A 13,270-nucleotide genomic window follows, 5' to 3' on the forward strand; every position below is an offset into this window, starting at 1 on the left:
AAAGTGGGCGGGGCCTAATTTTGGGCGGGAAATGGGGGAAGAGGGAGAAGAAGAGCGGTCCATCAGCCATTTATTCCTTGTCTTCCTTTCTTTTTTGGTTCTGTTTTGGGTCTTTTTTATTGATTTTTCAAAATTTGAACATTTTCTATTGATTTTTTGGCCGTTTTTTGACAATTTTTAGGCATTTTAAGGTATTCTAGGCTACTTTCAGGCATTTTGGACCATTTTTAAACAAATTCAGTTCAATTTTGGTATACCTTAAGTCATTTTAAGCCAATTTTTAGCTATTTTAAGTCAATTTTGAGATATTTTAAGTCAATTTTGAGATATTTTAAGTCAATTTATGCTTATTTTAAGCTATTTTAAGTCAATTTTGCGTCATTTTTAGGTTATTTTGGGCTATTTTAAGTGAATTTTGGGCTATTTTATAAACTATTTCTCTCGATTTTTCCATCCCTTTCTCTCTCTCTCTCTCTCTCTATGTTCCTCTATTTTTCCTTCCAAAACTCTGCCAATTTTCAGACTGTCGACGCCGGCAAAAGTACTAAAAGTGGGCGGAGCCAACGAGTGGATTCCAGCAAGAACAATGAAGATCGAAGACACGTGGATGAAGCTTGAATTGGGATTGAATTCCATTTTCAAACATCAGGAACTGGGTGCCAGAGAGTATTTGGATTATTATAAGTGAGTTTTGGCTGGATGTGAGGGTTTTTAGGCTGAAAATTGGCTAAAAATCGGGTATTTTAAGACAAAAATCAGCTCAGAAATCATAGTTTCAACTTGTAAATAAGGATTTTGGACTCCTCAAATTTTCAGCTTCAAAATGAGCCCAAACACGACACATTTTTGTGCATTTTGAATTTTTCCAAATATGGAGCACAAATGAGCCCTAGTTTGCTCAGAATTGGTTTTTGTAGGATTTTTCGAACGGAATTGAGGTCCTGAGCTTCTAAGCTCTAATTTGATTTCCGTCTTGACCTACCTAGCTTATTTTTAAGATTTGGAGCATTTTGGAGCGAAAATAGCATAGGTCCTATTTGGCTCAAATTTTGAAGTTTTTGGAAATTTTGTCCGGATTCGTAATTCTGAGCTCATAAGCTTTCATTTGGTACCCATATTGCTATATCTAGCTCACTTTCGAAATTTGGAGCATTTTGGAGCAAAAAGAGCACAAAGCCTATTTTGCTCAAAATCGAAATTTTTTGAAAATTTTGAACCGGTCTTGAGGTCCAGAGCTCTTAAGCTTTTATTTGGTACTCATATTGCTGCATCTAGCTCATTTTTGAAATTTGGAGCATTTTCTAGCAAAAAGAGCACAAAGCCTATTTTGCTCAAAATCGAAGTTTTTTGAAAATTTTGGACCGGTCTTGAGGTCCAGAGCTCATAAGCTTTCATTTGGTACCCATATTGCTATATCTAGCTCATTTTCGAAATTTGGAGCATTTTGGAGCAAAAAGAGCATAGGTCCTGTTTTGCTCCAGTTTCGATATTTGTGCAAATTTTCAAGGAATCTAGGCTTCTTAGCCCCAGAGCTTCAAAATAAGCCCCATATTGCCATATCTAGGTCATATGGGAAATATGGAGAATTTTGGAGCAAAAAGAGCATAAGTCCTATTTTGCTCGAAAATCGATTTTCTGAAAATTTCTAACCGGATTTGAGGCACTGATATTCCTGAGCTTTCATTTGATACCCATATTGCTGTATCTAGCTCATTTTTGAAATTTGGAGCGATTTCCGGGCTCGCGGAGCACGAAAATTGCTCCAAAACTTAAAAGTGAGCTAGATAGGTCATTATGGAGTTTATTTCAAAGCTCTCGATGTGGCAAATTTAATTTTTCAAGTTTCAAAGAATAAAAACTACTATTTTTCAGAATCTGCTTCGACTTCTGCACAGATCTCAACGTCATCAACACCATCTCGGAGTTCCATGACTACGGTGGCGGCGACATTGCAACGGCACGCGGAAAAATGCTCTACGATCGTGTCAAGTCCTACATAGTCCGTGTGGTCTGCGATTTGCTATATGGTTGTGTCGATCTCTCTGGCGAGCCTCTTCTACAGTACTACTCCACCAAATGGGAGCTTTTTAGCTTTGCCATGAAGGTGGTGGATGGCATTTTTGCCTATTTAAATCGCCATTGGGTCCGCCGAGAGTTTGACGAGGGTCGTGAAGGATCCTATATGGTTTACACCCTTGGATTGGTTGCCTGGAGGGAGGCGCTCTTTGAGAAGATCAAGGATAAGCTCAGAGATGCTCTGTTAGAGTTGGTACGCATCGAGAGGACCGGAGGAATGATCAATCGGAATCTTATCTCTACCACATTAAGATCCCTTGAAGAAATTGGCCACGACAAGACGGAACCCGCGAAAGCCGGATCAGCGGCGCCCAAGACTCTATCAGTGTACAGATCTGCCTTTGAGACGCCTTTCTTGGAAACTACAAGAGTTTTCTACACCCAGGAGGTTCAGGACTTCCTTCAGACCCATACCTGCCAACTTGTGGAGAATTGCAAGGAATATATGGAGAAATTTGAGAGGCGACTTCGTGAAGAGGAGCTTCGAGTAGAGCTCTGCCTCAATAGATCTACCATGGGACCACTGAAGGATGTCTGTGAGGAGATAATAGTTACAAAGCAGCTGGGCTTCATTCAAAGCCACTTTGGAACTTTGCTAGTCGAGCAAGCAGACGATGATATCGGAAGAATGTACCAATTGTGCCTCCGAGTGGAAAAAGGGCTCGAAGCTCTTCGTCAAGCCCTCCAGGACTACGTCACCAAGGTCGGAAGAGAGGCTCTGGAGCAGAGATGTCAAGAAGCGCTTCAAGACCCCAAAATCTATGTACACACGATTCTTGAGGTCCACCAGAGGTATCAAGGACTCGTCGAGAGGTCATTCTCCAAAGAAGTTGGATTTGTGAAGTCGTTGGACACTGCCGCTATCGCCTTCATCAATAGAAATGCAGTGACCGAGAAGGCTCCAGAAACTCGAGTGCTCAAATCGCCGGAGCTCATTGCGAGATACTGTGACTTGTTGATGAAGAAGAACTCGAAGATGCCCGATGAGATGGAGATGGATGTGTTGCAGAAGAATGTGGTGAGTTTTTGGGGGATTTTTTAACCAAGAAAATGGCTCAGAACGGCTAAAAAGGCTTCAAAATAGTCTGAAATTAATGAAAATCGACTTTGGACCATTTTGGGCTAAAACGGGACAAAAGCGGCCCAAAAAAGGGTCAAAAATCATCTAAAATATATTTTGAGTGCCTCTGACCAATTTAAACCATTTTGAACCAATTTTTAGGCGTACTGGGGCAAGTTTGTACGCTAGAAACAATTTTTGACTACTTTGGGACCTATTAGTACTAATTTGGACCGAAAACGCTCTAAATAGTTGTTGTCTGACCAATTTAGACCATTTTAAGCCATTTTTTAGGTATTTTGGAGCAAATTTCAACGTCATTAAAGGCTTTTTGACCATTTCAAAGCTATTTTCTTTGGATTCTGACCCTTTTGACCCTAATTGTGATCAATTCGGGCAGAAATGGCTCAAAAACATTCAAATATGATTTCAAAGCGTTTCTGACCGATTCGGATCATTTTGGGCCGTTTTCTGGCCGCTTGGTTGAGTTTGGGCTCTTTTTTACACTGATTTCAAACCAAAAACGACTGAAATTGGCTTCAAAATGATTCGAAATCAACAATTATGAAATTTGAGTCATTTTTGGGTAAAACAGCCTAAAAACAATTGAAAAACGGCTCAAAAGCGGCTCAAAATGGTCCAAATCGCTTTTAACGGTTTCTGACCAAATCGGGCCATTTCGAACAAATTTTCAGGCTGAAACGGCTCAAGAACGGCTCAAAAACGGCTCAAAATGGTCCCAAGCGTTTCTAACTGTTTCTGACTAAATTGGGTCATTTTGAGCCAATTTTTAGGCTAAAACGGCTCAAAAACGGCTCTAAAAACGGCTAAAAGTAGAAATCTATTTTCCAGATCACAATCTTCAAGTACCTCGAGGACAAGGACATCTTCATGAAGTTCTACACGAAGCACTTCAGCAAACGTCTTCTCAACGAGCAGTCGGCGTCCGACGAAGCGGAATCTTCGTTCATCTCGAAGCTCACCGAGTGCTGCGGATTCGAGTACACCTCGCGGCTGGCGAAAATGGTCCAGGACACCCAGGTCTCCAAGGATCTGTCGTCGGGATTCAAGGATCAGCAGTTGGAGAGCTCGAGAAGCAAAAAGAGCATCGAGTTCGGGATCCAGGTGTTGAGCACTGGTACTTGGCCGAGTATGATGCTCGTCAATCTCAACTTGCCAAGAGATTTGTCCACCACGGTCGAAGGATTCACCGCGTTCTACAACACAAAGTTCACGGGAAGGAAGCTCTCCTGGATCTACAACCAGAGTCGAGGGGAGATCACATCGACAGCCTTCAAGGGAAAGAAATATGTGTTTGGGGTGAGTTTTCGGGGTTTTCGGGGACCTTCAAAGGGCTGAAAATTGAGTTTAATTTCAAATTTCGACCCTGAAATGGGTCCTGGGGTCCGGAAAATAGGATAGGTTGGAAAACTTGGAGTAGGGATGATGCTAGATGGGTGGGAGGGGTTCTAAGGACAGTTTAGGCTGAAAATAGCGATTTTTGACAAATTCTGAATGCTCTGAATAAGTTGACACTTAGAAAAACAAGTTTATTTTTAAAATTTGAATCTAGAAATGGGATTTTTGGGTCCTAAGCGGTCAAGTGTGGTCCTATGAACAGCTAGATGGCTATATGTAGCCAGATAACCGTTCTAGTGGTTTCTGAAGTTCAAAATCACGAATTTCTGAATTTTAAAGCGCTCTGAGCAAATTCATAATTAGAAAAATGAGTTTTCCATAAAGTTTTGGTCTTTTAAATGAGTTTTTGGGGTGCTAGGGTATCTTAGGGGGTCAATTGAGTAGCTAGACGGTTGTGGACAACCAGTTAGCCGTTCTAGCGCCGTCTGGGGAAAAATGCGATTTTTTAGATTTCGGAGCTCGCTGAGCATGTCGAAAATGTAAAAAAAAACGCATTTCTTATAAAATGCTTAATTCTAGAAATGGGATTTTTGGGTCTTGGGGGGTCAACTGAGCGGTTGGCTGGCTTTGAGCAGCCAGATAGCCGTTCTAGTGTTTTCTAGGGTTGAAAAACACGAATTTCTAGGTTTTAAAGCACTCTGAGCAATGTGAAAATGTAAAAAATGAGTTTTTCATAAAAAATTTAGATTTAGAAGTGAGTTTTTGGGGTCCTAGGGGGTCAAGTCGGCTACTGAACGGCTTCGAGCAAAAATTTTGGTCCAGGAACCATGTTTAGAACCGGTTGTTTGGCAACCAGACGTTTTTAAACCGCTCCTGACAATTTGTACCCTAGAAATCTTAGTTTTGACCTAAAAATTTCAAATTTCAACTCCCAGACCTCAATTTCTTCTATTTTTCAGGCCACCACGACACAGATGTGCACACTCTTGCTCTTCAACGAGCAACTCGAATACTCGGCGGAGAAGATCCAAGAGGCCACTGGACTGGATACGAAGACTACCCAGATGGTATTGGGATCCCTGGTCAAGAATCAAGTGCTGAAAATCAAGGGAGCAGAAGACGTCAAGGATGCTGACAAGGTTTCAATGAACGCGGACCTGGTGCTCAACATGGGCTACTCGAACAAAAAGGTCCGCGTCGATTTGTCCAAGATGACAATGGCTGTGCAGACGGCAAAGGATCAGGAAAGCGTTCAGAAGAGCATGGAGGAGGACAGGAAGAATATTATTCAGGTATGTTTTTTGAAATGGGAGAAAATTTGCTACATTTTGAGTCTAAGATCATTCAAATTGAGAACTTTTCAAGGATTTTAGAGAGATTAGAAAATTTTGGCGCCAAACTTTTTTTTTGCGCAATTTTCAAATTTTGAAGCTAAATCTAAAATGTGAGACATTGAACTATGAGAAAAGAAAGAATTTGGGTCATTTTTTAAGCCTGAAATCATTGAAATTGAATGATTTTCAGTCGGAATTTCACAATTTTAGAATTTCAGAATTTTAGAATTTCTGAAATTTCGGATTTCTGACTTTCTGAATTTTGGAATTTTAGAATTTTAGAAGTTCTGAATTTTGGAATTTTAGAATTTTAGAATTTCGGAATTTTTAAATTTTCGAATTTCAGAATTTCGGAATTTCTGAATTTCTAAATTTTGGAATTTCAGGATTTTAGAATTTCTGAATTTTCGAATTTCAGAATTTCGGAATTTCTGAATTTCTAAATTTTGGAATTTCAGTATTTTAGAATTTCTGAATTTTTGAATTTCTGAAATATTTAATTTTTGAAATTTTGAAATAAAAAATTCAATTTTTAAAAAATTGTTCATCCCAATTTTTGAATTTTTCAGGCCGCCATCGTCCGAATCATGAAGACCCGCAAGCAGTGCTCCCACCAGAAGCTCATGGTTGAGCTCATTGAGCAGCTGTCGACTCGGTTCAAGCCAAAGGTGGAGCTCATCAAAAAGTGTATTGGCTCACTCATCGAGAAGGAGTATTTGAAGCGGAATGAGGACCAACGAGATCTTTATGACTATTTGGCATAAATACATTATCCCTCTGCAGTATCCCTACAGTAGTCGGAAAATGTTTCCCCTACAGTACTCCCCATTTCCTAAAGTAATCTTGTTCACTTGTCTTTCTCCCCGTTCCTACCTCTCTCCAAGTCTTTTCCATTTCATCCCCATTTTACTACCTTTTCGGGTGTTTTTTTTTCTAAAACTTTTAATATTCAATAATTTCAATTTTTATCGATTTTATCGATTTAACAGGTTATAATAATGTGTCCGCCCCACTCAGTTCATCATTCTCCTAAAAGTGGTCCCTTATTCTTTTTGAAAATTGAATTTAATGATAATAATGATAATTAATAAATCTGGACCACTATATCTCTTTCTGGACCACTATATCTCTTCTGAATTTCTGAATTTCTGAATTTCTGAATTTCTGAATTTCTGAATTTCTGAATTTCTGAATTTCTGAATTTTTGAATTTCTAAATTTCCGAATTCCCGAATTTCTGAATTTCTGAATTTCTGAATTTCTGAATTTCTGAATTTCTAAATTTCCGAATTCCCGAATTTCTAAATTTCCGAATTCCCGAATTTCTAAATTTCCGAATTCCCGAATTTCTGAATTTCTGAATTTCTGAATTTCTGAATTTCTGAATTTCTGAATTTCTGAATTTCTGAATTTCTGAATTTCTGAATTTCTGAATTTCTGAATTTCTGAATTTCTGAATTTCTGAATTTCTGAATTTCTGAATTTCTGAATTTCTGAATTTTTGAATTTCTAAATTTCCGAATTCCCGAATTTCTGAATTTCTGAATTTCTGAATTTCTGAATTTCTGAATTTCTGAATTTCTGAATTTCTGAATTTCTGAATTTTTGAATTTCTGAATTTTTGAATTTCTAAATTTCCGAATTCCCGAATTTCTGAATTTCTGAATTTCTGAATTTCTGAATTTCTGAATTTCTGAATTTCTGAATTTCTGAATTTCTGAATTTCTGAATTTCTGAATTTTTGAATTTCTGAAATTTTGCTCATTGGAAAAGTTTGGAAATTTGAAAAATTCGAAAAGACTCGAAAAACCAAAATTCTGATAACCCGGAAATTCTGAAACTTTGAAAATACGAAACTCGGAAATTCGCAAACCCTGGGTCCTGGGTCCTGGGTCCTGGGTCCTGGATCCTGGGTCCAAAAATTATAAAATTCGGAATTTCCTCAAAATCCGGAAATTCTGAAATTCGAAAAATCGGAAACTCTAAAACTACCGTGATAACGCACAAAACCACAAATTTGACTTTTTATCAGTTACCATCAACCGCAATTTGACTGAAAATTTGCTCATCAGAGAAAAAGTACTTCAAAATTCAGAAATTCTGGAATTCTAAAATTCTCAAAATTCAAAAATTAGAGTATAAAATTGCTCACTTCTATATAATTTTTTTTTTGCCATTTCCGATTTTTTTTCTATTTTTCATCCTTTTGTCTTATCAGTTAATCAGAAAACATACACAAATTCATAAAATTACTGATAATTTGGGTGTGCCCACACCCAAAATTTCAGAATTTTCAGAACTTTGTCTCTCTGTTTTCTGGAATTTTTCGGAAGAAATTTTTTTTTGATAGTACAGAATATTTTTGTAGTCAAATACCTTAAGGAAAGTAGGCGGAGCCATTTAACAATTTATAGAGAAGAATTAGTTGAGCTTTTAGCCTACGATGTCGAATAGAGAACATATTGAGGATAGAGAGACGATCAGAATAGGAGCTGTACTGGATATTACAACGCTGGAAAATACACTTAGAGAAAAATCTTAAGGGAGATTCTAGTTTTAGAGCAAGGCGAGAAGAAGGCGGAGTGGCGAGAAGAAGGCGGAGTGGCGAGAAGAAGGCGGAGAGGCGAGAAGAAGACGGAGAGGCGAGAAGAAGGCGGAGTGGCGAGAAGAAGGCGGAGAGGCGAGAAGAAGGCGGAGAGGCGAGAAGAAGGCGGAGAGGCGAGAAGAAGGCGGAGTGGCGAGAAGAAGGCGGAGAGGCGAGAAGAAGACGGAGAGGCGAGAAGAAGGCGGAGTGGCGAGAAGAAGGCGGAGAGGCGAGAAGAAGGCGGAGAGGCGAGAAGAAGGCGGAGAGGCGAGAAGAAGGCGGAGAGGCGAGAAGAAGGCGGAGAGGCGAGAAGAAGGCGGAGTGGCGAGAAGAAGGCGAAGTGGCGAGAAGAAGGCGGAGAGGCGAGAAGAAGGCGGAGAGGCGAGAAGAAGGCGGAGTGGCGAGAAGAAGGCGAAGTGGCGAGAAGAAGGCGGAGAGGCGAGAAGAAGGCGGAGAGGCGAGAAGAAGACGGAGAGGCGAGAAGAAGGCGGAGAGGCGAGAAGAAGGCGGAGAGGCGAGAAGAAGGCGGAGTGGCGAGAAGAAGGCGGAGAGGCGAGAAGAAGGCGGAGAGGCGAGAAGAAGGCGGAGAGGCGAGAAGAAGGCGAGAGGCGAGAAGAAGGCGGAGTGGCGAGAAGAAGGCGAAGTGGCGAGAAGAAGGCGGAGTGGCGAGAAGAAGGCGGAGAGGCGAGAAGAAGGCAGTATTTAAAGGAAGGGCGTATTCTAATTTTTTGATAATTGATAATTTTTTTTCTTATCAAAATTTGGCTGAACTTCTGAATTTCAGAATATCTAAATTTCTGACATCTAAAAACTAATTAACAGACTTAATTACCCTAATTACCCCCAATAACCAATAAAAAATTCCAGATGGACGAAACAAATAAACAGAAATTTGTAATTTCTCAAAAATTCGAAAATGTGCTCAATGGAGGAGCACAAAATGGACAGGGAAATGAGCATTTTGATATTTCATGGTAATTGAATTTTAATTGGATAATTGGACAATTAAATTTTTTAAAAATTTCCAAAAAATTATATTTTAGGAGACTCCGAATTCAGCCGGAAAGCCTAGAAAATCCAAAATTCTCAATAGAATTGGATTGTTTCGTTGATCCAACCTACTTAAAATGGTCCATAGATACAGTAATCCAATGGGAGATAATTTCAAAATTTGGAGAAAAAAAGTTAATCGAAAAATCTGATTTCTCAATTCAAAAGTACAGTAATCCATCGATTCGTTTCGATGGGAGCACTCTTGATTGCTCATCTAATGATGATTGGATTACTGTAAAATGCCATGTGGAAATTTTGAAAGTTTTTGGATTTTCAAAAAAAAGATTTCGAAAATTTGATGAGGAAACAATGAAAAATGTGTCGGATGTCATTTTAAAAGTCGATGGAGAGCAGTTTTTTGTTTCGAAATTGGTAAGTGGGCGGGGCTTAAAAAAGGGGCGGAGTCAGAATTTTTCAAAATTTTCAGTTCCTGACTGCTCAAACTACAATTTTCAATTCTCTAGAATTTTCTGAAAATTCCGGAAATTCTGGAATTCCAGAATTCCCACTAGAAAATATAGATGCCAATGATTTTCAAGTGTTCCTAGAGGTCCTCTACGGAGAATTATCGATTGATGGTAGGAAGGAGCTACAGTAACCCAAAAACCAAACTACAGTAATCGAAAATTTCAGATGATATAGTAATTCAGTTATTGGAATTGGCGGAAAAATTCGGAGCTTCTACAGTAACCCGAAAATGTGAAAAGTATTTGAGATCCGAGGAAACTGATATGGAGAATTCGAAAATTTGGGAATTGGCTGGAAAATTTAAATTGGAAATTTTGAATTTAGAGAAATAAATTATTTTGAATTTCAGAATTTCAAAGTTTCAAAACTTCAAAGTTTCAGAATTTCAGAATTTCAGAATATCGAAACTTAAGAACTTCAGAATTTCAGAATCTCTGAATCTTTGAACTTCTGATTTTCTGAATTTCTGAGTTCCTGAATTTCCAATATTCTAAATTTCCGGAATTTCAGAAATTCAGAAATTCGGAAATTCAGAAATTTAGAAATCCAGAATTACAGAATTTCAGGATTTCTAAAATTTCAGATTTTCCAAAATTTCTGAATTATTAAATTGCAGAATCTGAGAATCTCAGAATCTCAGAATCTTAGAATCTCAGAATCTCAGAATCTCAGAATCTCAGAATCTCAGAATCTCAGAATCTCAGAAACTCAGAATCTCAGATCTCACAAGGGAAGTGTTTTCAGACAGGCGTTGAGAATTTCTTGAAACTTTGGTCCATGGTACTTGCGAACATGCTGATTACAGTGATGTTTTTATTTTTTCCCCGTATCAAAAAATTAAAAAAGTGCAAGAAACTAGAATTTCAGATTTCTACATAATCTGAAAAGCATAAATTTCAGAAAACCAGTCGGCTTACGCCCTCTCCGGGGCTAAACCTCCTGGGCTCCGCTTACAATGCGTGTAACCTTATAGAAAAGTTTTTCCACTTTGGCTAGGTGGATTGGTTTAGAAACGATTGACCTCTGGCAGAGCACAATAAAGGAAGAGGAAAATAGAAAAAATCAATCAGTTCTTACCTTCTCTGGGTTCCAGGGAAGAGGAGCCGGAGAAGGNATCCGGGATTCCGGGNCCGGAACTTCTGGNCCGGAATTTCGGTCCGGGATCCAGTTCAGGACCCCAGACTCCGGTTCTCCGGATCACTTCTCCGGCTCCCATCCTTGAAGCACAGAGAACTGATTTGTCCCCTCAAGAAGGGGATCCGTGGAAATCCGGGCCCGGAAATCCGGAATCCGGGCACAGGAATCCGAAAAAACAGGATTACTGGGTCCAAACTCTTGGGTACGGATTCCGGATTCCTAGGTCCGGAATCCGGAATCCGGGTAAATGAATCCGTAATCTGGAACCTGGAATCCAGACCCGGAAAACCGGAATCCGGACACAGGAATCCGGATCTCTTCTCCGGTCCCCTCTCGGGAGCCCCGAGAAGGGCGAACTGATTCTTCCCTCTACATTCCTCTTCCTTTATAGTGATCTTATCTCCTTGAGGTCATCTTGGGTCGTGGGTTTCTCATGGTATACACGTGTGTGGGCTTTCCTCCCTCTCCCCTTCCTCCCTCACCCCCTGTGCCCACCACGCTTTACTGTGGTGAAAGCAAGGAACGTCTCCAGAAGACTTCAAAATCACAATTTCAAAATTAGAAAATTTCGAGCCTAAACGCCTAAACTAAGACACAATTCTGATCTATCTGTCCAGGTTTCCGCCTTCCTCTCCCTTAATCCGCCCCCTTCTTCCCTTAAATACCGTAGCGATCGCGCACCCCCATTTTTGACATTTTGTAGAAATTTTCTTTAAAAGCTCCTAACTAGGTTCATTTCAGTCCGTTTTGGCCAAATCTTTTTTTGATCGATAGCAAATCTCTCTGGCTACGCGGCCACAAAAAATCGTCAAAAGTTGTATTTTTTGAACCGAGATATGATAACGAACGTACAAGTGGATACCATTTTTTTCGGATTTTCCTGTTTTTTCTGCCGAACTAGGGCCTAAATCAAAAATCCGGCTTTCCCATTCAATGCGTAATTTTGATGGCTACAATTAAAAAAAAGAAAACTGGATTTGCTTGAAAATTAAAAGAGTTAATAGGTTTTGAGTGAAAAATTGATGAATTGTTTTGGGGCTCCGGTCTGTTCGACCTGAGCGAGCGGAGCGAGCGAAGGGAGAACAGACTAAAATATAAATCAACTGATTCCACTGAGCGCGGCATAACCGCGCCTAGTCGGCCGTAGGCCGAGGACGCTAGTCAGCTCAATCGTTAAGTTTGAGTGGGTGAAACGGCACGCTACATACATCATAAAAATATAAATTTTGAAAATGCAATTTTGAATAATTTCAGAATATCTAAATTTCTGAATTTCTGAATTTCTGACTTTCTGAATTTCTGAATTTCTGCAATTCTGAATTTTCGATTTTCTGAATTTCCGAATTTCCGAATTTCTGAATTTCTGCAATTCTGGATATCCGAATTTTTTTTTCTGAACATTTTTTGAAAGACATTCAGACATTCAGAAGTGTCATAAATTCAGAAGTGCAGACATTCAGACATTCTGAAATGCACAAGTTCAGAGATTCAGACAGTCTCAAAGTCAGAGAGTCAGAAATTCAGAAATTCTGAAAAAAAAATTTCTGAATTTCTGAATTTCCCGAAATTGCAATTTTTAATGCTAAATTTGATGGCTTCGGACATCTTCTAAATTAAAAATCTTTAAAATCTGAAAATCCAAAACAAAATCAAAAATTCAAAACAATTTATTTCCTCAAAAAAAGGTCATAACTTTTTCAAAAAGTAGAACCATCAAAGGTGATGGCAAATCAGCAACGTTTTCTGAAAGAATCTTGTGTAGATCGTACACTGTTTCAATGTCCGAAAGACAGTGCTCCTGAAAAAATATTACAAATTTAAATTTTTGTAAAAAAAAAATTTTTTTTATATTTTTTTTTAATTTTTGGTATTCTCCCAATTTTTTCATAAATTACCTCCAAAATATACAATTTGAATTCCAGAGCTTAATTCCAACTGTTTCAGAGAGATGTATATCAGTCTCCAGACACATATAATGCTCACAGTGTTGGGTATCCGCAGGCCCAGCAATCCGGAATCCGTACCCAAGAGTTTGGACCCAGTAATCATGTTTTTTCGGATTCCTGTGCCCGGATTCCGGATTTCCGGGCCCGGATTTCCACGGATCCCCTTCTTGAGGGGACAAATCAGTTCTCTGTGCTTCAAGGATGGGAGCCGGAGAAGTGATCCGGAGAACCGGAGTCTGGGGTCCTGAACTGGA

At 39.3% G+C, this 13,270-nt stretch overlaps 3 protein-coding genes across 3 annotated transcripts in view; 2 read left to right on the top strand and 1 right to left on the bottom strand.

The window, feature by feature from the left end:
• Window positions 1-586: 586 nt before the first annotated feature.
• CBG17038 lies at window positions 587-6,593 on the top strand (the record flags this gene model as incomplete). Its single annotated transcript, XM_002632028.2, has 5 exons — window positions 587-684; window positions 1,873-3,094; window positions 3,989-4,456; window positions 5,455-5,787; window positions 6,399-6,593. 5 exons carry the CDS (start codon window positions 587-589, stop codon window positions 6,591-6,593), a joined length of 2,316 nt encoding a protein of 771 aa, XP_002632074.2.
• Window positions 6,594-9,279: 2,686 nt separating this feature from the next.
• CBG17036 lies at window positions 9,280-10,265 on the top strand (the record flags this gene model as incomplete). The annotated part of the gene is made up of 4 exons (XM_002632027.1): window positions 9,280-9,386; window positions 9,456-9,837; window positions 9,893-10,043; window positions 10,099-10,265. The coding sequence occupies 4 exons, from the start codon at window positions 9,280-9,282 to the stop codon at window positions 10,263-10,265; spliced, it is 807 nt and encodes a 268-aa protein (XP_002632073.1).
• A 2,696-nt stretch (window positions 10,266-12,961) lies between these two features.
• CBG17034 overlaps window positions 12,962-13,270 on the bottom strand; it is a gene marked incomplete at both ends in the record, with an annotated part of 7,127 nt that continues 6,818 nt past the window's right edge. Inside the window, one exon of the mRNA XM_045243103.1 lies at window positions 12,962-13,265. Within this exon, the coding sequence (XP_045096110.1) occupies window positions 12,962-13,265 (304 nt within the window). The remainder of the gene's footprint in view (window positions 13,266-13,270) is intronic.

This window comes from Caenorhabditis briggsae (assembly GCF_000004555.2).
Source record: "Caenorhabditis briggsae complete genome, chrII, whole genome shotgun sequence".
Taxonomy (NCBI): Eukaryota; Metazoa; Nematoda; class Chromadorea; order Rhabditida; family Rhabditidae; genus Caenorhabditis; species Caenorhabditis briggsae.